The sequence below is a fragment of the Neovison vison genome, chromosome 14, assembly GCF_020171115.1.
Source record: "Neovison vison isolate M4711 chromosome 14, ASM_NN_V1, whole genome shotgun sequence".
In the NCBI taxonomy this organism is placed as follows: domain Eukaryota; kingdom Metazoa; phylum Chordata; class Mammalia; order Carnivora; family Mustelidae; genus Neogale; species Neogale vison.
Window position 1 is genome coordinate 319,547 of NC_058104.1, and position 25,378 is coordinate 344,924.

The following is a 25,378-nucleotide window of genomic DNA, read 5'->3' on the forward strand; positions in this document are numbered from 1 at the left end:
TGTTTTGTAGTTTGATTTTTTTTTTCTATAGTTGATTTTTTTTTTTTTAAGTAGACTCCACGCCCAAGGTGTGGCTTGAACTCATGACCTCAAGATTAAGAGTTGTGTGCTCGGTGGCTCAGTCAGTTGAGTGTCCGACTCCTGGTTTTGGATCAGGTCATGATCTCAGGATCTTGAGATCAAGGCCTGCGTTGGGCTCAGCGCTCAGCACAGGGTCTTCTTGAGATTTTCTCTCCCACTTCCCCCACAGCTCTCCCCCATGCTCTCCCATATGGTCTCTCTCTCTCTCGCTCAATAAATAAATAAGTCTCGGGGTAAAAAAAAAGTGTTCTGTGCTCTATCAACTGGGCCAGCCAGGCACCCCTATAGGTGAGTTATAGTTACAATTACTCTTTCTCTTTAAAATATATGAAAGCTTTTAGCATATTTGAATTTATCATATTGAAAAGAAATATAAAACATCTGAAATCAAGGGTACTACACCAACATTAGTACCACAGATGTGCCCAATAGTCTCATCAAAACAATAACTGTTAAGTACAAAAATATTGAAAGATGTTAGCTTCACTATTTTTTTTAAAAGATTTTATTTATTTATTTGACAGAGTGAGATCACAAGCAGGCAGAGAGGCAGGCAGAGAGAGAGGAGGAAGCAGGCTCCCTGCTGAGCAGAGAGCCCGATGTGGGCCTCGATCCCAGGACCCTGAGATCATGACCTGAGCTGAAGGCAGCGGCTTAACCACTGAGCCACCCAGGCGCCCTTAGCTTCACTATTAATGAAAGAAATGCAAATCAAAATGACCACAGCCATAGGAAAGCCTGGGTGGCTCAGGTTGTTTAAGCGTCTGATTCTTGGTTTCGGCTCAGGTCCTGATCTCAGGGTTGTGAGATGGAGCCCTGTCTGGCCCCAGGCTCAGGGGGGAGCCTGCTTGAGAGTCTCTCCCTCTCCCTCCACCTTCTCACCCCCATGCTCTCTTTCTCTCTAAAAATAAATAAATCTTTTAAAAAAGTGATTATAGCCATGATACCAGCATTGGGTAGGGTGTGCATAAAAAGGTATTTTTACACACTCATGTCAAGTACAAATTTGTGTGTCACTTTCCCATGGCAAATTGGCAAAATATTCATTTATTTATTTAAGATTTTATTTATTTATTTATTTGACAGAGATCACAAGTAGGCAGAGAGGCAGGCAGAGAGAGGGGGAAACAGGTTCCCCGCACAGCAGAGAGCCTGATACAGGGCTCGATCCCAGGACTCCGAGATCATGACCTGAACCAAAGGCAGAGGCTTAACCCACTGAGCCACCCAGGTGCCCCACAAATACATAATTTAAAGTGCATACCATTTAACCGATTTCACGTCTATGCCTTTCCCTAGGGAAGTAAACAAACGTCACATAATGTAAGTGGAAGAAGTCCCTTATGTCACTGTTTCTGACAGGACAACGTTTGAAAGCTGTGCGTTTGAAAGTTGTGCGGCCTATAGGGGAATGTTGGGCCCTACCCAGGTCCCCTGACCCTGCAGGCACACACCCATCCCTCAGCTTCTCTGAGGGGGACAGTCACCTAGGGGAAGTTTTTTTTTTTTTTTTTAAAGATTTTATTTATTTGTCAGAGAGAGAGGGAGAGAGAGCGAGCACAGGCAGACAGAGAGGCAGGCAGAGGCAGAGGGAGAAGCAGGCTCCCTACTAAGCAAGGAGCCCGATGTGGGACTTGATCCCAGGACACTGGGATTATGACCTGAGCCGAAGGCAGCTGCTTAACCAACTGAGCCACCCAGGCGTCCCTCACCTAGGGGACGTTATGGGAGGGGTGGGGAGCAGATGTCGACAGTGACTTCCCCTTGGGATGGTCAGTGGACTGAAGCTCATCTCTAGCTCTGAGACCGCCACACTTTCTCCGTTGGCTCTCTGCCCTTTCTGCACTTTTCTCCTGAGAGTGCTCCCTCAGTAAACCATCTGGATAAGAACCCCACCTTGGCTTGGCCTCTGGGGTACTCCATCTAGGACACAGCATTAAAAAGGATTATGAAAACCTGTATTTACTCACTTTTTGTAAAAGTATAGTGAGTATAGTATACTCACTTTTTGTAAAAGCCCAGTGAACATTAAAGAAAAGTGCAGAAGGGGCACCTGGGTGGCTCAGTGGGTTAAAGCCTCTGCCTTTGGCTCAGGTCATGATTCCAGGGTCCTGGGATTGAGCCCAAATCGGGCTCTCTGCTCAGCGGGGAGCCAGCTTCCTCCTCCTCCTCCCCCTCTCTCTCTGCCTGCCAAATAAATAAATAAAATCTTTAAAAAATGCAGAAGAACACATGAAGCCATACAGTCTACATGAACTAATATATTATGGAATTTTTTCCTTAAGTGTGGTAATGGTATTGTATCTGTATAGGAGAACGTTCTTATCCTTAGGAGATCATACTGGAAGGGTCAAGTGTTTCTGCAACTCATGTCCAGTTTTCCAGCCCAAGTGTGTTCAGGTGTATCTGTATGTGGAGAGAGACCAAGTGTGAAGTGAGAGAGAAGAAACATAACCAATGTTAAGAATTACTGAATTGAATTACTGAGTCATATTAACAATTACTGAATCGAGAGAGAAGAAACATAACCAATGTTAACAATTACTGAAGGTGCATGGAGTTCACTGTATTAGTCTTTCAAATTCTTAAGAGGTTCAAATTTATTCAGAATAAAAAGTGGGGGGAAAATGTGGCTCCTGGGCGCTAGGATTACTGTGATTTTTAGCAAGATTAGGAATTGTGGGAATTGGTGTCTCTGATTTTTGTTCTTGAAGCCAAGGACTTTGTGTGCTACACCCACAATGCTGTTGTCACCTGTTTGTGCCAAAGCTTGTGCCACCACCGTGGAGAACACTGAGCTACATGGGAGCTGGTTTGTGCAGCCCAAGGGCCTGCTGCGAACCGGCTCCTGCCTCACATCTTTTGGCTCACTCTAAAGTCCGTCAGCTTAGTGGACTCGTCTCAGCTGGACCTCGTGTCTGCTGGTTAGACGAATACACGCTCAGTTATGGGCACCCTTCAGCCTGCTCTTCTGCCGCAGGGAATGTAGCCCAGTGCAGTAATTACAGATATGCGGATTCTACTAGCAAATGACTAGAAACCATTTCATTTGCCAACGATGGAGGAGTGATTTCAGAATCTTGCAGTCACTGAAAACAGCGCAGCAGCAATGTGCCGACTGCCACAGAGTCACAACACACTGTGAGGAAAGGTTAGGAAATTGAGTTATGGGCAGATCTTCTAAGAATTGCAATTACAACCACAGATTTGGAAGAAGGTACATTAACTGCTTCACTTTGGCTGTGTCTGGGTGAATGGAATTTTGGGTGTTTTTGCTTATTCATACTCTTGAACTCCTCTGTAATAAACATAGTACTTAGGCAATTAAAATAAGAAACTTGGTTAGAAGATAAAACAAGTTAAGGTAGGATGACATCTAATAAACAGGTCCAATCCTGGCACTTCTACACAATAAATTATAAATTAGATGTGGGGATTGCCTAATACTTACATGTTTGAATCTTATGTATTTACCTGCAGGATACAGCCTGCATTGTCATCAAGACTTCATGTTCTGCTCTTAAGAAAGCTAGTTTGTAACTTGGTTCTTTCCCTCAGCTGAGTCACTAGCTAGTCACTAAATCTACATGTTCATGTTTAACAGGGATGGTAGTAATACCAAACTCCCAGCTTTGGTAAGGTTAAATAATACATGGAAAGCTCTTGACCCAGTGCCTAGCAGTACAAAGGGCTCAGTAAATGTGACCAGTTATTAAATTAGATGTCCTCAGCTTTCTGCGAGGGGACTGCAGATGTCTTCCGTCTAGATCTCCAGCAGGAGCCCCTGCCTGAAGGATACCACAGTACCACGGGCACTATGCATCCTGCCAAGACTTTTTGTCCACGGAGAGCAGGTAGGAACAAAAGTAGCTCTCCGGGGCCATTCAGCTTCCTCATCTCTGCTTGGAGGTAGAGGTGCTGATTAACTCTGTTAATAGAGCACAGTGCTCTAGAGGCCAAAGGTCAATGACCAAGATCTGAACCCCTTAGTGAGGAAGTGTGCCTCTTAGTCCTTAATGAAGCGGTAAAAGTAAACTTTCAGGCCAAATAAAAGAAAGCATTTTTATTTGGAAAACAATCATTTCAAAATTATCTCCCAAACTCGTAATATTACAGGCCATGGTACAAATGAGTGAGGTTGCCATTAATCGTTCATTTATTAAATACAGTTTTAAATTGTGTGGAGTAGTGTTTATCCACATTTCCAAAAGAAGCACTTAGGAGTGCTGGAGATTAATTCTGCTAATTAATACAGTGGGCTTGGTATGGGCAAGTGATGTGGAAATATTTATTTTTACAAATTACCTCTTGATGATTATCATGATCAATTTAGGATACGTGATTTTCAAAATATTTTGCATTTTTAAAAAAAGATTTTTATTTATTTATTTGACAGATCAGCAGTAGGCAAAGAGGCAGGCAGGCAGAGAGAGAGGAGGAAGCAGGCTCCCCACTAAGCAGGGAGCCCGATGCGGGGCTCAATCCCGGGACCCTGGGATCATGACCTGAGCCGAAGGTAGAGGCTTTAACCCACTAAGCCACCCAGGTGCCCCTTGCATATTTTTTTAAAAAGATTTTATTTATTTATTTGACAGAGAGAGAGATCACAAGTAGGCAGAGAGGGAGGGTGAAGCAGGCTCCCCGCTGAGGGGCCAACCTGATTCCGGGCTTGACCTCAGGACCCTGAGGACCTGAGCCAAAGGCAGAGGCTTAACCCTTTGAGTCTCCCAGGCGCCCCTCTTTTGCATATTTCAAGTTTTGAATTACTGATCTCAGAATGTCTCAATGAAAAGTCTTTTCTTAAAAAACTTTTTTTAAAGATTTGTATTTATTTGAGAGATAAAGGATGAGCCAGGAGGAAGGGCAGAGGGGAAAAGTAGAGCTCTCGTTGAGCAGGGAGCTTGACTTGACTTGGGGGCTCAATCCGAGGACCCAGGGATCATGACCTGAGAGGAAGACAGATGCTTAACGGACTGAGCCACCCAGGCCCCCCCCCCCCCGCAAAAATGTAAAGTCTTATCCACTCCAGTTTTAGGAAGGAAAGTCTTAACATTAGGTTTGGTAAATTCTCTGCTTTTGGAAGCATTACAAAGACTTGATTTGGTGGTTTCTTAAAATTCTCAATCTTCTTTCCATTTCTGGCCCAGCTTTTTTAGATCACATTTTCCTTTAAGGGTCCATTTTCCTTAAGTCATAACAATCCAATTAAATCATATTTAAGAATTAGTTTCTTCTTAAAGGATTGTCCCATTTAATAACCTCTGCTTGCTTCTGTCCAGCTCCCTTCTCTCCTGAAACTTAGTAAGTCAGGGCGCTTTGCACAGACTCAGTACTCTGGCTTTTCCACCTTAAATCTCATACTAACGACCCCGTGTATGCCAGCCTGGATCTCATCGTTTTCTTTCACAGGTCCGACTCCCTTCGGGGTCCCGGTCAAGATAATATCTCCTTCTTCCAAGGTCATTATCTTAGAAACGTAGCTGATGATGTAGGGGATGGAAAAGATCATGGAGGCTGTCTCACCCTCCTGCCTGAGTTCGCCATTGACCCTGAGCCAGAGCTTCAGGTTGTGAGGGTCCGGGATCCTTTCCTTGGGCACGAACGCGCTGACCGGGCAGGAGGCCGTGAAGCTCTTGGCCAGCGTCCAGGGCAAGCCCTTCTTCTTGCATTCGTCCTGCACGTCTCTGGCGGTCATGTCCAGACACAGGGCATAGCCGGCCACGTAGTCCATGGCTGCGGCCTCGGGGACGGCGCGGCTGCGCCTGCCCATCACTACGCCCAGCTCGAGCTCGTGGTGCAGGTTGCTGCTGTAGGGCGGCATGAGGATGGCCGAGCCGTCGGGCACGTAGGCGGTGGACGGCTTGAGGAAGAGCAGCGGCTCGCTCGGCAAGGCGCTCTGCATCTCCTTGGCGTGGTCCGCGTAGTTCCTGCCCACGCACACGATGTTCTTCCCCCACTCCCAGAAGCGGGACAGCTGCCTGGGTGCCGCCATGGCTCCGCCGGGCGTCCCCGGAGGTCACGTGACCCGCCGGGCCCGGTCACCTGACGCCGACGGCGCCCCGGAGAGAACGAACTACCTCACAGCGCTGTCCCGTCCGCGACGGCCCGTGCAGCTCTGCGCTCTACCGGGTGCTCGACAGTCGCGGGCGCCTCAACTCCTGGGAGCCGCTGTCCGGTAGCTGCCTCGGGGCACGGGCCTGGTCCCTGGAGAGCGGCGGAAGCACTGACGCTGCCCTCCGGCCGCGGCCGCCGCAGGTAGCTCCCGGCGCCCCGCCCGCACTCGGGTCCGCGGAGGCCCGGCCGGCAGCGGGCACGGGTTTGGACTCGGGCGTTGATTGGTCGAGGTCTGGGGCGGGTGCGCTAGACGTGCGCTGGTTGGCTGGAGGGCGGGGCGGCGAGTGCCGATTGGCCGCGGCGCACCTCCGGCGTGTGCGGCCCGCCCGCCCCTCGCGCCGCCGCCGCCGCTGCCGCCGCTGCCGCCGCCGCCGCCGCCCCCACCGCCCCCACCCCGCCGTCCCGGGTCATGGTGCTGGGCCGCGGGCTGCTCGGCCGCCGGAGCCTCGCCGCGCTGGGAGCCGCCTGCGCCCGCCGCGGCCTGGGTAGGTGGACCGGCGCCGGCAGCGGCGCGGAGGGGCGCGCCTGACAGGCGTCGGGTGCGCGGGGCCTGGCCTGCGGGGGGCCCGCCCGCGTCCTGACCCGGTGGCGGCGGTTGGACCGCGCCCTCGCGAAGGGTCCGGCGGCGCTGGGGGCGGTCGGGAGTCGCCGGGCCGCCGCGGGCTGACGCTGTTTTCTGTCGACACAGGCTTGTAACCCTCGCCGGCGTCCGGGCGCGCGGGTTGGGGTCGAGGAAAGGCCCCGCGGCACTTGAGTCAGACTTGGCGGGTCTGAAGACAGTGGGGTCACTGGTCGGCCGGGGGTTGCTGGCGGATTTGTGCCCGGTAAGGAGACGCGCGCCGCCCAGCCCCGCGCCCCCGTCCGCCCGTGGCCCTCCCGGGGCGCCCTTCCCCGGCCGGGCGGACCCCGCGTGTGTGCGCCCCGGGGCCTGCCTGCCCATCTCTTCCTGCGAGCTTCGGCTGACAAGTGCAAAGGGCAGGAGGCCCGGGCAGTACCGGGGCTGCAGCAAGACGGGGTCCTGGGGGCTGTGGGGCCCTGCCCCTCCCTCTAGAAGGAGAGGCGTTGGGCTGGCGGGCTTCCAGGGCCTGCGCTTGCAGCTGCCAGATTCCTGTCCCGCGGGGGGTTACCTCCTGCTTTGTCGGAATATTTTGACCTTGATTTTGAAATCTCTTTTTCTTTATTTCCTGATATCTTATCAGGCTAATGTGGCAATAGGGGCAGTAGGGTGACCCGAGTCTTTGGGTGATGGTTAGCGGTTGGAGACATGACCACGTAGCAGTCGTGAGGGAAACCTTGGCGGTTTTAGATCTCACCGAGAGCACTCGATGTTCTGGAGCGGGTAGTTGTTGCCGTCACTAAGGAAAGAGCCTGTCCTTTTTGCCATTTGGGGACACTCCTCAGAGTGTCGGGGCTAAGCCTTTTTGCTTCCAGAGTCAGGCAGAGATCCTGAGTAGGACTATAGAGAATTGGCAAGATTGTGGCCACCTGGTTCAGATGGGAGACCGCTCCCAGCCTCGGGATACCGTGCAGAAGGACGGGCCCGGTTCAAGAGAAGCCAAGCAAAACGGGTCTCAGGTCTCCGCTGGGACCATAGGCTCCTGCTCCGTGCTTTTTGTGCCTACGAAAGATCATAGTGCAAAGCAGTGCACTGGAAGCATTTCTCAGGCATGTAATGTTTGGAAAAGGAAGAAGGCTTTCGGGGATGCCTGCAGAAGTTTCTGATTCCCCGGGTTCTCTGGGAGAATCTTCGGAGCACCTGGAAGAGCCCAAGCACAGGCTGTGATTACAGTCCCCTCACCTGGGCGGTGTTCCTCTCCCAGACTTGCAGGAGAGTCCTGTTTCCGTCCCGCTTTCCTCCCTCCCCCAACCCCAGTAGGTGCACTCTGCTCTGTAGTCCTTCCTGGGCCTGGGTAGTGCTGGCGCCTGGGGAGGGTGGACTGTCAAGGAAACCTGGTCATACAGAAATGTTTGTTTTGCCATGTATGAGGGAGGAGAAGGGCCTGGAAAATGCCCAACTGGTTGTCCAGGGAAAGGGGAGTTGGGTATCTCGGTGTATTCTTGACAGTTTCCCTGGCCGTGGCAGATAAGGTCGAATTCAGCCCTCGGTGGCCCCTGGAAATGTGGTCTGTCAGTCAGTGGGTCCTGCCTGCTTTCTGGATGCCTTTTGGAAGAGGGCCCCATTCTGGCACCTCCCCCAGAATCTCATGGCTGTCTTCTGTCATCCTTTGTGGTGTTCATCTCTTTCACGTGAGGACAAGTATTGTTGGGCCTCTGTGAATTTTTAGATCGAAGAGGAGTTTCGTTGTTGGAAGTGGCTTGGCCCCTGACTTCTCAGTGGGTGACGCTTTTGGCCCTTGCTTACTCTTGACACACCCTGCCAGGTCCTTTGGCTCAACTGGATGGCGATTCTGTGTCCTGTGCACTTGGATCTGGAGCAGGTGGCCACCTCTCCCATGTGTCAGGCCCTGGTCATTTAGTGCGTGGTCCAAATTTTGAGTTCCTGCCTGTGAAAGAGAATATTGTTTTCTTCTCTGGCTGGAGACTTAGGAAGGGTCAGAGGCGCTCGCCCTCCAGGTTCCTCTCTTCGTGGTCTTTCTGAGTCGGGTGTGAACACCCCAGGACTGGCACTGGTCACTTCTGACTGTGGTTTGAATCACAGGCACAAACTGGCACCCCGTCCCCTGAGAGCTTGCGAAAAAGAAAATCAGGATCAGAGTGTGAGAGAAGGGATTTCCGTGAATATGCGTGTGAATTTTCTGTGTTTCTCTTAACGGATGTGGTAAAATTAGGATATTTTCGTCTTTACTGAAGGAACTCAGAAAACCCGTTGCGGCGAGCCTCACACTTTGCCGCTGGCCGAGTCCCTTCCCCGGGATGTTGGGTCCCCAGCACGTGGGGTCTCCTGGGCCTCCTGGCCGAGGGCTTGTCTTTGAGCCTCAGCCTGGGGCGGCCTCCCATGGACACTGACCGAAGCTTTGTCTTCAGGCCCAGCCCTGCTGGGAGCCCTTCTCCATCATACGGACTTAAGGAAGAGCTTGACCGTGGAACAGGGCACCATGAAGGTTGAGTTACTGCCCGCGCTGACCGACAACTACATGTACCTGATCATCGACGACGAGACCAAGGAGGCTGCCGTCGTGGACCCGGTGCAGCCCCAGAAGGTGGGAGGCAGGGCCCCAGCACCACCCCACCCCCTGCGAGGGCTGGTAGCTGCAGTGTCCTTGTAGCTTGGTCAAAGCTAAACAGAAGTTCACCCATTCGGTTTTTGAAAAACAACCGGTGTCCAGCCACTCTGCTGTCGGGCAGAAGGCCAGTGAGGGCTGGAGGCCGCCGGCAGCTTGAGGGAGGAGAGCAATGGGCTTCTGTCTGGAAGGTCCTTGGGTGCCAGGAAGCCCCAGGGGTGATTACCTCGGCCAGAGGGACTTGGAGAGGTCATGGCTGGCCCTGAGCTGCCAGCTGGGCCAAGAGGGACTGGGACCGGGAGCGGGGGCAAGTCAGCAGGGTCAGGGCAGGGCATGGCCCCTCCTGGGCAGGCCTGAGTCCTGCTGGGCGCACTGTAGCTCGGCCACCCAGCACGGGGAGTGTGACCATGGTCCCCATCGTGCCTCATGTTTGGCTGCAGGTTGTAGAGACGGTGAAGAAGCACGGAGTGAAGCTGACCACGGTGCTCACCACCCACCACCACTGGTAAGTCCTCCCCGGCCGTTGTGGGCCTGTCTGCCCCAGGCCGTGTGCACTCCGGGCCGGTGTCTGTAGAGGTCAGGCACTTCAGGCTCTCTGGGCCCTCCTACGGGTGGAGACCTGCGGGATTGGGGTGCTGGAAGCCCTTGTCCCTGCCCAGCTGCATTCTCTGTGCCACTGAAGGTCAGCCCCAGCAGGGTTCTGAGAAGACGTGCCGGTGGTGGCCCCTGTGCTGCTGTCCAGTGGCCTTGGCCCTGGGCACTGCTAACTCGGGGCTGCGTGGGATGGACCCCCAGCAGCATATGTGAAGGCTCCGGGCTCGTGTGATGGGAGACAGGCTTTGATGTCAGGGAAGAAACTATTCTAGACGTTGGTGTTTTTAAAAATCAAGCCGCTCTATTTGGAGAGGTTGTGGTTCTGAAATTGAAGGTAGGGGGTGAAGAAGCACCTGTGTCTGCATTTTAGGGCTGGAGTTGAAACTCAGAGCTCTTTACGCTAGAAAAAAATATTTATTTGGCTCTAAATTGTCTTTTGCATGTGAGTGCCTGAGGGCAGCCCTGGTTCCCACAGCTTCAGCCTGCCAGGGCCTGGGCCGGTGGGTCTGTTCTGTGGTGGCCAAGCAGGCACCAGTCTTTGGGGTGTTCCTCCCAGGCCGTCAGCTGTTAACTCCTAAATGCGGCAGGGCGGGGCTGCGGTCTTGCCCTTGGCCGTGCTGTTGGGCTTGCTTTCTGGTAAGAAGCCAGGTCTGCCGACCAACTGCCAGGTCACTTTTCTTAAGTTGTGATGCCCTGGGGTTTTTCCTCTGTTTATGTTAGAATACAAAACCCCAGATTCTGCCCCAGACCGAGCCCCATGAGCCGCAAGGCGTCCGTGCCTCCCTTCCTGCCTGCGCTCCCCAGAGGGTGGGGCAGCGGCGGTGTTGGCACCTGTCCTAAGAGCGCCCAGGGTGTAGCTCTGGGGTGGGCCTGGGAGAGCCCGCCCCTCTTATCTGTGGGCCCCACTGCGGCGTCTGGGCTCCTTGAAGGGCTGCGTGGAGGAGGCTGCAGGGAGGAGCCGGCACCCTTGCCTTGTCCCGGGAAGGCTGGTCTGGGGCAGGGCCCTGGCTGGACTTCTGCGGTGCAGGTCCGGCCCCACAGGCTGTGATACAGGCAGGCCTGGCCCCCCCCAACCCCCATCCCCACCAGGTGCTGCCGAGCTGGGCATGTGTGCATGTGTTTACTTGTTTAAAGTTGTAAGTGTTTTTATTTTTATGTTATTTTAATTCCAATTACTATCTGGTGTTACACTGGCTGCGGGTGTGCGCGACACAGTGGCCCGGTGGCTGTGTGTGCTCCGTGCCCCTCACATGCGGGCTCCTGGAGCCCCGTCACCCGCGTCACCTTCCCCCACCCGCCTCCCCACTGGGAACCATCTGTTCCTCCTCAAGAGTCTGCTCCTTGGTTTGTCTCCCTTCCTTTTCCTTGGCTCCTTTGTTTCTTCAGTTCCGCGTGTCAGTGAAATCACACGCATTTGCTTTCTCTGACGTTTCTCGTAGCATTTGACTCCGCGGTTCCGTCCATGTTCCTGCAAAGGGCAGGAGCTCATTCTTACAGTTGAGTAATGTTCCTGTGTGTGTCCGTGTGTACACGCGTAGATATACTACACGTCTTTGTGCATTCATCGGGGGATGGGCACTGGGCTGCTTCCGTCATTCAGCTGTTGGAGGTAACGCGGCTGTCCCGGCCGCACGCACCCCCTGGGCGAGCGTCCTTGTGTTCTTCGGGTAGAGACCCAGAGCTGCAGTGACTGCATCGGGGGATGGTTTGGGTTTTAGCTTCTCGAGGAGCCTCCACACTGTCTTGCACGGGGGCTGCACCAGCTTGCGTTCCCAGCCGCGGGGCGCGAGGGCTCCGCTTTCTCCCGGCCTCATCAGCTCTTGTTTCTTACGTCATTGGTTTAGCCGCGCGGCGCTGTGAGAGGGGACATGTCCTTGTAGTCGGGGTTTGCGCTTCCCGCCGAGGAGTGGCACGGAGCGCGTTTTCACGTGACTGCCGGTCATCTGGGTGTCTTCTTTGGAAAACTGTCTTCTCATGTCTTCTGGCCATTTTTTAATTTGGATTATGTGTGTTTGGGCGTGTTGAGTTACATAAGCTTTTTATAAATTTTGGATCCTAACACTTTATCAGAAATGTCATTTGCAAATATCTTCTCCCATTCTGTAGGCTGCCTTTTGGTTTTGTGGATTGTTTCTCTGGCTGTGCAGACATTTTTTATTTTGATGATATCCCGGGAGTTCGTTTTTGCTTTTTGTCCCCTTTGTCTGGAGATGTGTGTAGCAGGAAGGTGCTGTGGCTAATGTTAGAGTCGTCACTGCCTGTGTTCTCCTCTAGGATTGTGAGGTTTTCAAGTCTCACATTCGGCTCTTTCATCATTCTGGACTTGTTTTCGTGTGTGGCGTAAGAAAGTGGTCCGGTTTAGGGTGCTCCTGGGTGGCTCAGTGGGTTAAGCCGCTGCCTTCGGCTCAGGTCATGCTCTCAGGGTCCTGGGATCGAGCCCCGCATCGGGCTCTCTGCTCAGCAGGGAGCCTGCTTCCCTTCCTCTCTCTCTGCCTGCCTCTCTGCCTACTTGTGATCTCTGTCGGATAAATAAATAAAATCTTTAAAAAAAAAAAAAAGAAAAAAGAAAGCGGTCCGGTTTCATTCTTCTGCATCTGACTGTCCTATTTTCCCAACATCAGTTGTCGAAGAGACTGTCCTTTTCCCATTGCGTATTTTTGGATGGGTCATTTCTGGGCTCTCTGTTCTGTTCCATGGATCTGTGTGTCTGTTTTTGTGCCGCTGCCACACTGTCTTGATGATCACAGCTTGTCATAGAGCTTGAAGTCCGGAATCCTGGTGCCGCCTGCTTTGCTTCTGGTTTTCAGGATCACTGTAGCTATTTGGGGCCTTTGTGGTTCCCTAGAAATTTTAGGGTTCTTTGTTGTAGCTCTGTGAAAAATGGGGGTAGTATTGGTGGGTGTTGCATTGAATGGTAGATTGCTTTGGAAAGTAGACATTTTAGCAGTTTTTTTCTTTCAGTCCATGAGCACGCAGTGGAATGTCTTTGTTTCTTTCTGTCTTCAGCTTCTTTACCAGCGTTCCACAGTTTCCAGACTAGTCCTCTCACCTCTTTGGTTAGGTTTAGTTCTGGGTGTTGTATATTTTTGGTGCAATTGTAAACGGGATCATTTTCCTAATTTCTCTAAATGCTGCTTCATTAGCACATAGAAGTGCAACAGATTTCTACGCATTTTTAAAAATATTTAATTTATTTATTTATTTGACAGAGATCACAAGTAGGCAGAGAGGCAGGCAGAGAGAGGAGGAAGCAGGCCCCTCGCTGAGCAGAGAACCCGATGCGGGGCTCGGGCTCCATCCCAGGACCCTGGGATCATGACCTGAGCTGAAGGCAGAGGCTTTAACCCATTGAGCCCCCAGATGCCCCATCTACGTGTTGGTTTTTATCCTGCAACCTTGCTGAATTTGTGTATCAGTTCTAGCAGTTTTTTGGTGGTTTTTTGGGTGGGGCATGGCCATTTTTTAAAAATATTTTTTTAAAGATTTTATTTTATTTATTTGGCAGAGAGAATGTGAGAGAGGGAACACAGCTGGGGGAGCAGGAGAGGGAGAAGCAGGCTCCTCGCTGAGCAGACAGTCCTATGTGGGGCTCGACTCCGGAACCCCGAGATCATGACCTGAGCCGAAGGCAGACACCCAACGACTGAGCCACCCAGGCGCCCCCATTTTATTTTATTATTACTGATTTATTTATTTTTTGGGAGGGAGAGATGGGGGAGGGCAGAGGGAGAGGGAGAGAGACAATCTTAAGCAGGTTCCACAATCTCACCACCATGAGGTTGTGACCTGAGCTGAAATGAATAGTCGGGTGCTTAACCAGCGGAACGGCCCAGGTGTCCCGGCATTGCCATTTTAGAAGACAGCTTCCACCTGCTCAGGGCAGTGGGTCCCAAAGTGGGCCACCTGGGAGCATCCTGTTAGAACTCCTGCTCTGCAGGCCACCAGGGGCCAGCTGCGTCACCACCTGGGGCAGGGAGTCAGGCCGTGGTGCTTCTTACAGACCCTCAGGTGACTCTTGTGTGCGTGGAGCCTGGGAGCCGGGCACAGGGATCATCTAGGAGTTTGGGCTTCAGTGTTTGCTTCAGAAGCTTCCGTGGCTACGGGGCAGGGGCGCAGAAATGCCTCACTCGGGAATGGCACGTCTGAGAATGTTCTCATCAGTACGGCCAAATGACAAGCCAGTTTCCTGTGTTGGGAGATGAGTTTCTGCTGAGACGTAACCAGGAAGGAGCCTTGTGCTGGGGGGTTTAAGAGCAAGCAGGTCCGGTCCCATCAACAAAAGCCCAGGTCTTCTTTCCTGCTTCCAGGGATCACGCCGGCGGAAACGAGAAGCTGGTCAAGCTGGTGCCTGGGTTGAAGGTGTGCGGGGGTGACGACCGGATCGGGGCCCTGACTCACAAGGTCACGCACCTGTCCACACTGCAGGTGAGCAGTGCACCGACGGAGGGCACGATGTGGTGGGGACACGGACACCCCCCGCCTGCATTCCCTCCATGACTCGGGGACCCGGTGGGTGGAGGATGGCCTGACCGTGTCCTTGCCAGGCCCTGTCTCGAGACGGTTGGGGCAACTGGACCCGTTGATGTGAGGTCCAGCAGGAGGATGTCCCCAGGAGCTTGGCGGGCGGGGCGGGGCGGGGCGCAGGCGCACAGCTCCTGGTGCACATGTGCAGAGCGCACTCGCGGCCTGGGGGCCGTCCTCGTCCGCTGACCAGTGGGCTGGTCCGCTGACCCGTGGGAAGGTTGCACCGATGTTGGTCTTGAATTCAGTCCTTGTGGGCCTGAACGTTTTAGCAGGGTTGGGGGGCAGTGGGAGTCAGGAAGGAAAACCGAGAGAAACCGTCTTTAAGGGCGCCTGGGTGGCTCAGTGGGTTAAGTCGCTGCCTTCAGCTCAGGTCATGATCTCAGGGTCCTGGGATCGAGTCCCGCATCGGGCTCTCTGCTCAGCAGGGAGCCTGCTTCCTCCTCTCTCTCTCTCTGCCTGCCTCTCTGCCTACTTGTGATCTCTGTCAAATAAATAAATAAAATCTTTAAAAAAAAAAAAAAAAAAGAAACCGTCTTTAAGAAGCGGGACGGCTGGTTCAGACTTGGCTTGGCTTTGAGGAGGGAGTAAATCACGGCGCTCCGGCCCCGCTGGTGCCAGGGTGCGCCCTGCCCCAGGGTCCCCAGCAGGATGCACTGTTGCTCGGTGGCCCGAGGTCCGCGGGGCCCTGTCAGCCACTGGGGCGGGGGTCCACCGGCTGCAAGCCTGGGCAGCCCGCCATGTGCAGGGAGGAAGCACCAGCACCGCTCTGCTCCAGGTGGGGTCTCTCCACGTCAAGTGCCTGTCCACGCCGTGCCACACGTCTGGTCACATCTGCTACTTCGTGAACAAGCCAAGCAGCTCCGAGCCACCTGCGGTGTTCACAGGTGAGTGTGTGGGCTCATGCCGGGCCAGGGAGGTCTCCAGAGACCCTCAGTGCTCCACTGGGTCAGGGTCCAGGTCCGGGTCTGCAGCCAGGCTCCTGCAGGGCGTGGGAGTGAGGTGGGGGGGGGGGCACGGCCCTTAGATAGAGCGGGGAAGCCTCCCGCGGATGGGAGCACTGTCTGCCCAGGCCCAGAAGCCCCTCTGACTCCTGACGGTTCTCAGCCAGTGCCAAGGGCTAAGCTCTGAGTCTTGCAGGAGCTTATGTTCCTGTCATGAAGTCACTGCAGCGGGAGCCAGCTGGGAAGTGCCACGGGGTTCCTGGAGCGGCTCTGCAGTGGGACGGGCACACGTGGGACTCAGTGACCAGCCACTGCGGCCCATGGGCTCCTGGTGCCAGTAGGGGGTGCCTCTGCTGCCTCGTGACCCCGACGGCACCCCACACCAAAGCTCATCTTAAAGACCGGTTGTTTTCAGTGTCCCCAGTGCAGTCGGAACAGGTGCACGCCCTGAGCCGACTCCCAGTTCGTGCCGTGGGACCCCGGGGACCCCGGGCTCGCTTGGCCTCACTCGGCCTCACCCACTGGTGTGTGTGGCCGTGGAACCGGCCCCCAGCGCCACCTGCGGGAACAGCAAGTGCGAAGGCCCCCGAGTGGCCATGGGCAGCCGGTGTTGCACCTGTACCCGTCACCGCTGTGGGGGTGTGGGGGGTGTCAGGACCTGGGAGTGAGGTGGGTCTCTGGGGACTGCAGACATGGGAAGCCATGTGCCTGCTGTGGAAGGTGGGGCTGCGTGCTGAGCCCAGGCCCTGCGCCCCGCGCCCCTCCTCCATGGACAGAGACTGGCAGGGCGCAGGGTATGGACGGGTCAGTAGCGTCCTCGGTGCTGAGGCTCTGGCCTCTGCCAGCCTGAGGCAAGGACTGAAGTGTGGGAACCAGGATGTCCAGCGAGGCCCTGGAGGCAGGTGTGGGAATAGGGGGCTGCTCCCCTGGAGGGAGGGCCCGACCTCAAAGTCTCCTGTGCCTGTTGTGCCCCAGCCTCCTCCGGGGTCTCGTGGACTTCTCACTGGTTCTCAGGCTTCCCCTATGTGTAGGGCTTGTTCAGGGACACAGTCCCAGTCCCACCCCCACTAGGCTGTCCTGTTGTCCCCTGGGAGCAGTGCAGTACCGCCCTCGCCGGGGACCCCATGACAACCCTGTGGTCCTGGGTTGTGGCTCAGGCTCCCTGGGCAGAGGCCCCTGTCGGGGACGGGAAGGCCCTCCCAAGGGCGGAGGCAGGAAGGGGGCCTGTGTGCTGAGGACCAAGGTGGTGGCTGGTGAGCTCAGGGGCTTCTCCAGGCTGGCGCTGGCCGCCAAGGGCGAGAGGAGACAGAGGGAGGTGGGCCTGGGACGGCTGCTGGGCTGGTGGGAACAAAGGCTGGTTTGGGGGTCTCAGGGCTAGGACTGACGGAGGGGCAGTGAAGGAAGGAGTGGCCTTCAGCAGCTGTTTGGGGGGCGCTGGTGGAACCAGTTAGTGAGACTTGGGGGCTGGGAGCTGAGAGCTGGGGGTCAGGGTTTCTTGTCGCTGTCCTGTTGGTGGCCCCCCACTGGTCCCTGGTTGTGCTGTTTCTCAGGTGACACCTTGTTTGTGGCCGGCTGTGGGAAGTTCTACGAGGGGACAGCAGATGAGATGTACAGAGCCCTGCTCGAGGTCCTGGGCCGCCTCCCTCCGGACACGGTAGGCAGCGCCCCGCGCGTGGGGCTGGCGAGAGTGGGCGGGCGGGCCCCTTCCTCTGGGAGTGAGGCTTTTCTATAACGTGTTTTTATTATCGTGGGACACACACGCAGGCAGTGTGGGTGCTGAGTTGCTAACGGGTCCTCGCCCAGAGCCCCACGAGCCCGTCTCCAAGGGGCCTGAGGGCACGTCCTGGGGACTCGGAGCTCACAGGCCGGTGTCTTCCTCAGAGAGTGTACTGTGGCCACGAGTACACCATCAACAACCTCAAGTTCGCGCGCCACGTGGAACCCAACAACCCCGCCGTTCAGGAGAAGCTGGCTTGGGCCAAGGTGAGCGGGGCGCGCCGCAGGGCTGCGTGTGCCGGGCAGGGACCAGGACGGGGTTCCCGGGAGCTCAGGGCGTCTGCGCCGCCGCGCTCGGGGCTCCGTCTCGCATGTGGGCACGAGGGGCTCCTCCCGGCCCGGCTCGAGCTAGCGAGGAAGCCCCTGCCGTGTCGTTGGGATCCTCGCTGACCCAGGGGCCCAGGGCTGGGCCTGGGATCCTGCATTCTCACAGGTGCCTCGGGGAGGCCGGCGCTGCGGGGCCCCGACCTGTGCTCCACGGCCAGGAGGACGGCGAGTTAACCGGGCAGCCTCCCAGGCCGTGCAGGCCGCAGCAGGACCCGGCCCCGGGGCTGCTGGTCTGAGAGGCCTTTCCTTCTGCAGGGCGGGGCTGGCTTCTCGCCCTCGGCGGGTGGCCGGGCTGGTGGCGGGGCTGTCCGTCCCTGAGAGGGGGCACTGGGGGCCTCATGGCAGGGCCTCCTGCTCCGTCCCGAGACCATGGCTGTCTCGGAGCTCTGGCGTAGAATAAATCGCCTGCATCTTCCCCAGTTTGGGGCCTGCGTGTGGGAAATGCCCCTGGGAGGACTGGGATGCCACGGGCGTCAGCTGCTGGCACGGGGGAGGCTTCCCCAGACGCCGGAGCCCGGATGCGGGTGCTGCGCAGTGCTCTGTGGCTTCGTGGCTGAGGCGGCCTGGTGCCCCCACCCTGGCTGCTGCCCGCGCCGAGCCGCCGCGTGGAGGAAGCTCATCTTTGTGGAGGATCGTTCTCGCTCAGTGGGACGCACCCGACCCGGGCGAGTGGGACAGCTTTGAGACTCCTGACACCACTGCCTGGTGCGACCCCAAGGGCGCCCCCTGCGTCCCCCGCTGCAGACCCCTGTCGTGGAGTCTCCTGCACACACAGCCCTAGAACGTGGGTCACGGGGCTCTTGGGCTTGGCACTTCGGGCCGCGGTTGCTGTGACGGTGCCGCGGGGTCCGCTCAGCCCTGGGTCGGGGCGCTCTGGCTGACGGTGCGCAGCCGCCGCGGGGGTGACTCGGGTGTCCGCTGCTCGCGGGCGCGGACACGGTCCGTGCGGGGTTCGCTCTGAGGAAGATCCCGGGACGCTTCCGGTTGGCGGCGCGTTTGGCGTCCTCGCTGGGACCGCGCCCCGCGCTGTGTGGACGACTGACGTGTGAGCCCTTCCGCACGGTGCGCGCTGGTATCTCCTCATGTTTCCTAAAATGTTCCCTTCTCCGACGGCTGAGCTCCGTCTCTCACGGGCTCGCGGCCTCTCCCAGCTCTCTTCTGCGGTGCGTGTTCGAATGTCCGTCCGTGGAAAAAGTCGGGCTGTCTTCCTTGTTGCGGGGGGTCCTTGTGTGTTCTGGAAATGGGCCTTTTGTCAGGAATCTCTCTCAAATACCTCCTTCCCGGGACGCCTGGGTGGCGCAGTTGGTTGGACGACTGCCTTCGGCTCAGGGCGTGATCCTGGAGTCCCGGGATCGAGTCCCACATCGGGCTCCCAGCTCCATGGGGAGTCTGCTTCGCTCTCTGACCTTCTCCTCGCTCATGCTCTCTCTCACACTCTCTCTCTCAAATAAATAAATAAAATCTTTAAAAAAAAAAAAATACCTCCTTCCCGTTTGTATGGCTTTCTCCCCCTTTTTCCTTAAGTGTCTTTTTGAGAATACAAATTTAGACATACTTTTGGTGAAGATGCTTAGTAGTATTTTCTTTTACAGTTTTTGTGTCCTAAGAAATCTATGCACGTCCCCTGCTGCGTTTTCTCCTGAAAGTTTAATGGTCTTAGCTTTTATTTTTATAAAGATTTTATTTATTTATGACAGAGAGACACAGTGGGAGAGGGAGAAGCAGGCTCCCCACTGAGCAGGGAGCCTGATGCGGGGTTCGATCCTGGGATTCGATCCCAGGACCCTGGGATCACGACCTGACTTGAAGGCAGACACTCAACGACTGAGCCACCCAGGCGCCCCCTTAGCTTTTATGTTTATCCGGATTTCTGTGTCGGTCTGTGGTGCCTCACAGATTGTGTTCGGTCTGAGGTAAGGGTAGAAGGGCCGGCCTTTTTTTTGTTTTAATTCATATTCAGCCGCTCAGTACCATTTGTTGGAAACAGTGTCTTTTCCTCGTGGGACTGCCGTGGCCCCTGTGCCCAGTGAAGTGGACAGTGCGGGCACGAGTCACTTCCACACGCTCCTGCCTGGGCTCCGGCCTGTGGCACTTCTCCGCTGGCAGCAGATGGGCCTGATTTCCGAAGCCTGTGGCAAGTCTAGGGTCGGGCTGTGTACGTCCCCTAATTGTAGACTTCCCTAAAATTGGTTTTGGCTCTTTTTTTTTTTTTTTTTTTTAAGATTTTAGTTACTTATTTGAGAGAGAGAGAGAGAAAAAGCATGAGAAGGGGGAGGGTCAGAGAGAGAGAAGCAGGCTCTCCGCTGAGCAGGGAGCCTGATGTGGGACTCGATCCAGGGACTCCAGGATCATGACCTGAGCCGAAGGCAGACGCTTAACAACTGACCCATCCAGGCGCCCCAGTTTTGGCTCTTCTAAGTGTTTTCCATTTCCATATACCATATAAACTTTAGGACTGTCTCGTTAATTTTTACCAAAAAAGTCGGCTTTGGATTGGGACTGTGTTGTAACAAAGGATTTGGAGGGAATTGAGGTCGTAACCATACTGAGTGTTTCCGTGACTGTGCTATCGCTTTCCATTTATCAAGCTCAGTAGTTTTTCTCAGCAATATTTTGTAATTTTCATTGTTATGGAAATTGTACATATCGTTAAATGTATCCTTAAGAAATTCATGTTTTTGGGTTTTATTGGAAGCGATTATTTGCTGAAGGCTTGAGAGATACAGGTGACTTTTGCATCGCGATCTTGTATCCGCCGGACCTCGCCCAGCTCCCTTCTTCCGGGGTCTTTTCCGTAGACTCCTGAGTGCACAGTCACATCCCCAACACACAGAGACCATTTTACTCCTTCCTTTGCCATCCGTGTGCCTTTTATTGACTTGTCTGGGCCACAACCCTGGCCAGCGTCCCCCGGACAACGTTAGAGAAGCGGCGACTGCGGATATCCCTGCCTCGTTCCCAGGCTCCGGGGAAAGCGTTTCGTCTTAGGTGTGACGGTAGCTGTGGGTTTTTGTAAATGTTCTTAGGTTGATAGGAACTCAAGTGTATTCCTGGTCTTGTGAGAGTTTTTACCACGAGTGGGTGTGGAATTTTGTGAACGGATGCCTGTCTTCATGTTACGTGACTGTCCCCCGTGTTCTGCGATGCGCTGGGGGCGGGCTAGGGTCCCCCGCGCTTCCCAGCCCTCGGCCGTGCTCTGTGGCGCTGCTCTAGCCTCTTCTGGGTCCCTACCAGGGGCTGGTCTGTTGTTTTGTCATCTTGGGATGCCTTGGGTCTTAGTGTCAGGGTGACGCTGGCCTCAGGAAATGACTGGAAAGTGTTTACTCCCATTTGGCAGAAGTTTCTCTGCGACACCATCTGCTCCCCGAGTGTTACATTCGCCAGGGAGGCCGCCAGGACATAGACGCTTTTCTGTGCAAAAATCTTTTTGTTGTTGTTATGAATTAATGCCTTTATGTAGGGCTGTCAGATTTTTACATCTTCTTGAGTCAGTTTTGTTAGCAACTTGTGTCTTTCAAGGAATTTGCCCATTTTGTCAAGGTTTTCGGGTTAAGTGGCAGAATTTTCATTCTGGTCTTCTTACGCGTCCGCTTTGCTGTGCTTTAGTTCACGAGTAACGAGCTGCATCAAGTGAACGGCTGAGTGCGCTCGGACAGACACACACACCAGGGGACCGACTGCCGGTGCAGTTAAGGCAGAGGACACTCTGTCGTGTTCTCTGCGGCGGCTCCGATGACCCCTGCACGCCCTGGACCTCAGCTCGCGTCAGCAGAGCTGCAGCCAGGGGAGCCTCCGCTGTGTCCCTGCGCATGTTCTCCCACTCGGAGTGGCGGGGGACGTACTACTCGCATTGGGGTGCTCGCCCGCAGCTCGTTGCTTTTCGCTGCCCGGTGGCACCTGCTGTGTGCTCGGGACGCCTGTCACCTGTTTGCAGGGCAACCTTCCTTGGGCCGCGCACCTTTTCACAGCTCTCGGGGAGATACCCGGGGACGAAGCGGCCGCGGGCACCAGCGTGTGTCTGACTGGGGGAGAGACGGCCCGGTCGTCCCCCGGAGCAGCGCTTGTTATACGTTTCTCCTGGCGAAGTGGAGGCTCTGAGCTGTCCTGTGTCCCCCCCCAAGTACTGCGCCTCGTTGTTCTTCTGGTGTTCGTCATTCGGATGTACGTAGTGGAGTCACGCTGTGGTTGTATTTTATTTACTTACTTTTAAAGATTTTATTTATCTATTTGACAGATCACCAGTGGGCAGAGAGGCAGGCGGGGACGGGTGGGGTGGGGGAAGCAGGCCCCCCGCTGAGCAGAGAGCCCGATGCAGGGCTCGATCCCAGGACCCTGGGATCATGACCTGAGCTCAAGGCAGAGACTCAACCCACTAAGCCACCCAGACGCCCCAACGTTGTGGTTTTGATTTGTATCTCCCTAGTGTCTAATAACGTTGAATGTCTTTTTATGTGCCATTGGCCATTTTGTGAAGGGTTTGTTCAAGTCTTTTGGCCATTTAAAAAATTGGATCATCTTATTTAGGTAAGAGGATTTTCTCTTTTTTGGTAAGTTTGTCAGATAGTTTCTCCCACTCTATGGCTTGCTTTTTATTTTAATCTTTCTTTTTTTTATTTTTTAAATAAACATATAATGTATTATTAGCCCCAGGGGTACAGGTCTGTGAATCCCCAGGTTGACACACTTCACAGCACTCACCGTAGCACAGACCCTCCCCAGTGTCCATAACCCCACCCCCCTCTCCCTTACCTCCCTCCCCCTGGCAAACCTCAGTTTGTTTTGTGAGATTTAAGAGTCTCATGGTTTGTCTCCTTCCCGATCCCATCTTGTCTCATATTTTCCCTCCCTTCCCTCCACGGCCCCACTGCCTGGATCTCAACTTCCTTCTATCAGAGAGCTCATATGATAGTTGTCTTTCTCTGACTGACTTACTTCACTTAGCATAATTCCTTCTAGTTCCATCCACGTCATCACAAATGGCAAGTTTTCCTTTCTTTTGATGGCTGCATAGCATTCCATTGTATTTATGAACCACATCTTCTCTATCCATGCATCTGTGGGTGGACATGTAGGTTCTCTCCATAGTTTGGCTGTTGTGGACGTTGCTCCTATACACATTCGGGTCACTACGTTTGTATCTTTAGGGTAAATACCCAGTAGTGCAATTGCTGGGCCGTAGGGCAGCTCTATTTTCAACTTTCTGAGGAAGCTCCGTGCTGTTTTCCAGAGTGGCCGCACCAGCTTGCGTTCCCACTTGCAGTGTAGGAGGCTCCCCTTTCTCCGCACTGTGTCGGTCCCTGACTGGTTAATTGTAGCCGTTCTGACTGGTATGCCGTGGGATCTCACTGTGGTTTTGATGTGTATTTCCCTGTGGCTTGCTTTTTATTAACAACGTATTTTGAAGAATAAGGATTTTTTTGTTTTAAAGATTGTATTTATTTATTTGACAGAGAGAGATCACAAGTAGGCAGAGAGGCAGGCAGAGAGAGAGAGGAAGAAGCAGGCTCCCTGCTGAGCAGAGAGCCCGACGCGGGACTCGATCCCAGGACCCTGAGATCATGACCCGAGCCGAAGGCAGCGGCCCAACCCACTGAGCCACCCAGGCGCCCTGAAGAATAAGGATTTTTATTTTATTTATTTATTTATTTATTTTTTTAAAACGGTTATTTTTTTTTTTTTAAAGATTTTATTTATTTGACAGAGAGAGATTACAAGTGGGCAGAGAGGCAGGCAGAGAGAGAGAGGAGGAAGCAGGCTCCCTGCTGAGCAGAGAGCCCTATGCGGGACTCGATCCCAGGACCCTGGATCATGACCTGAGCCGAAGGCAGCGGCTCAACCCACTGAGCCACCCAGGCGCCCAAGAATAAGGATTTTTAATTCTGATAAAGTCCAGCATGTTAAATTTTTTTATGGTTCATACCTCTTCTAAGAAATACTTGCCTTCCCAAGGTCAGAATTTCTCTCCTTTGTTTCCTTTAAGTTTTATCATCAAGGCTTTGCTTTCGGAGCAGTGTCAGCCCTGCCCTGACCGCTGGCGTGACCGCAGCTCCGCCTCTTCCTGGCGTCGGTGATCCGTGCTCCTGTCCCTCACTGTTCGTGTCAGTTTCATTGATCTTTCCAAAGCACAATTTTTGCTTTAATTTTCCATTTGCCAAGCTGCCTGGCAAATGGCTCTTCCTGGGTCTTTGTGGGGCCCATGGAGGGGACACCCTGCCAAACGCCCCTCGAGAGGCGCTCCCCACCTTCCAGGGCGGGGACCCGGGGCATGGCATTGTCTGTGTTGCTGCGGGCTGTTCTCCCATAAAACAGACTTCGTGTTAATGAGAAGAGTTCCAAGATTGGCTCCAAAACAGCAGGGGGAGGAGGCACAGGTTGGTGGCGGCAGCCAGGATGCTTGGGTGTCCACAGCAGGACGGACCTATCCTCACACTGACCCCCCCCCTCCCTTTGCCTTCGGAGCTGGACGACGTTTGAAGGTACAGAGATGTGCCTTCGCAAGTCCCTGCGTCACAGCGGCCTCTGTCCCCTGCAGGAGAAGTACAGCGTCGGTGAGCCCACAGTGCCGTCCACCATCGCCGAGGAGTTCACCTACAACCCGTTCATGAGAGTGAGGTGAGGGGGCTCCGGGGATGCCCCTGTCCCTGCCCAGCTGCCCCGTGTGCCAGAGGCCACCCCGAACTCTGCATCAAGTAGAGTGCGGCCTTGGGCGCGGGCCCTCTTCTCAGAAGGGGATACTTGAGCCCGGCGAGGGTTTGGGGTCCTTTCTGATCCTGGAGTCTGGATCCATAGGCAGATGAGGTACAGTCCCTGGCAGGGGCCGGAGTCTCAGGGAGTTGCCACCTGGGCCTGCTGGATGCCAGTGGGGGGTCGGTGTCCCCGCTGTCCGGGTCGCCGGCAGGACGGCTCGGCCGGCATAGCATGACCCCACAGTTAGGAACACGCGAGCTGGCTGTTGCTGTAGCATCTCATTTTTTAAGCGTGTCCCAACTTGCGCTGGCTCTTCCGGTCCCCGGCACCCTGTGGGGGGTGGGGGGGCGCGGCATGCAGCCTGGTGTTCGGCCTCCGCAGGGAGAAGATGGTGCAGCAGCACGCCGGGGAAACGGAGCCCGTGACCACCATGAGAGCCATCCGCAAAGAGAAGGACCACTTCAAGGTGCCCCGGGACTGAGGAGGCCGTGGGGCCTGGGGCGCCCCTGGCTGCTGCCCCCCTCAAGCACATTTGGGTATTCAGATGTTTTAGATAAATTTCTTGCCGGGAGTGCAGGAAATCCAGTCTTGGTTTAATTTAACTTCAGAGCCTTCGCTTTCGTCTCCAGTGTTGTAGCGCGCAGTTACCAGGGAAGTTGTGCAGGTGCTCTGGGACGCTGCTGGTGGACTGTGCACGCCCGGCTGCGGCCGAGGTGGAGGACCTGGGACACGCGGATGAGGCCCTGGGCACAGGGCGGGCAGGAAGGGCTGTTTTTAGCCGCCTCGTTTCTGCATCTCGAGGTCTTCCTCGGTTCCAGATGGTGTCCTTTTGGGTTGGATCTGTGGGGAAGAACTGTGCCCAGGGCTTTCCTCCAGCCGAGGTGGTCTGTCGCCACTCTCCCTAGATGTCCTTGGCCGCTAGGATTGTGTGTCAGGTCCTGGGTAGGCCACGGTGCTGCATGGCTGGGAGGCAGAGTCCTTCCTGTCCGAAGATGGTGACCCCTAAGTGGAGCCAGAGGCCCCTGCGATGTCGCGGAGCAGGGTTTGCACAGGACCTTCTAGATGTTTCATTGTACAGCTCTGAAGTAGCCTGGGCATCTCGGGTCGCGTCACGGTGCTGCTCGGCCGCACCCGTCCACGCTGGTATGTGCA

At 54.9% G+C, this 25,378-nt stretch overlaps 2 protein-coding genes across 3 annotated transcripts; one reads left to right on the forward strand and one right to left on the reverse strand.

Moving 5' to 3' along the window:
• Nucleotides 1-5,035: 5,035 nt before the first annotated feature.
• On the reverse strand, nucleotides 5,036-6,331 carry FAHD1 (fumarylacetoacetate hydrolase domain containing 1). The gene has a single exon (XM_044233558.1). It carries the CDS (start codon nucleotides 6,071-6,073, stop codon nucleotides 5,408-5,410), a length of 666 nt encoding a protein of 221 aa, XP_044089493.1. The 5' UTR covers nucleotides 6,074-6,331; the 3' UTR covers nucleotides 5,036-5,407.
• Nucleotides 6,332-6,590: 259 nt separating this feature from the next.
• On the forward strand, nucleotides 6,591-24,811 carry HAGH (hydroxyacylglutathione hydrolase). 2 transcript variants are annotated; one of them, XM_044233557.1, is made up of 10 exons: nucleotides 6,629-6,680; nucleotides 6,884-7,019; nucleotides 9,181-9,356; nucleotides 9,818-9,882; nucleotides 14,279-14,396; nucleotides 15,271-15,379; nucleotides 16,987-17,090; nucleotides 17,318-17,419; nucleotides 24,072-24,151; nucleotides 24,608-24,811. In XM_044233557.1, exons 3-10 carry the CDS (start codon nucleotides 9,252-9,254, stop codon nucleotides 24,705-24,707), a joined length of 783 nt encoding a protein of 260 aa, XP_044089492.1. In that variant the 5' UTR covers nucleotides 6,629-6,680; nucleotides 6,884-7,019; nucleotides 9,181-9,251; the 3' UTR covers nucleotides 24,708-24,811. The 2 variants fall into 2 exon arrangements, with proteins under 2 accessions (XP_044089491.1, XP_044089492.1); XM_044233556.1 differs by lacking the exon at nucleotides 6,884-7,019 and having other exon boundaries at nucleotides 6,591-6,680.
• Nucleotides 24,812-25,378: the final 567 nt, after the last annotated feature.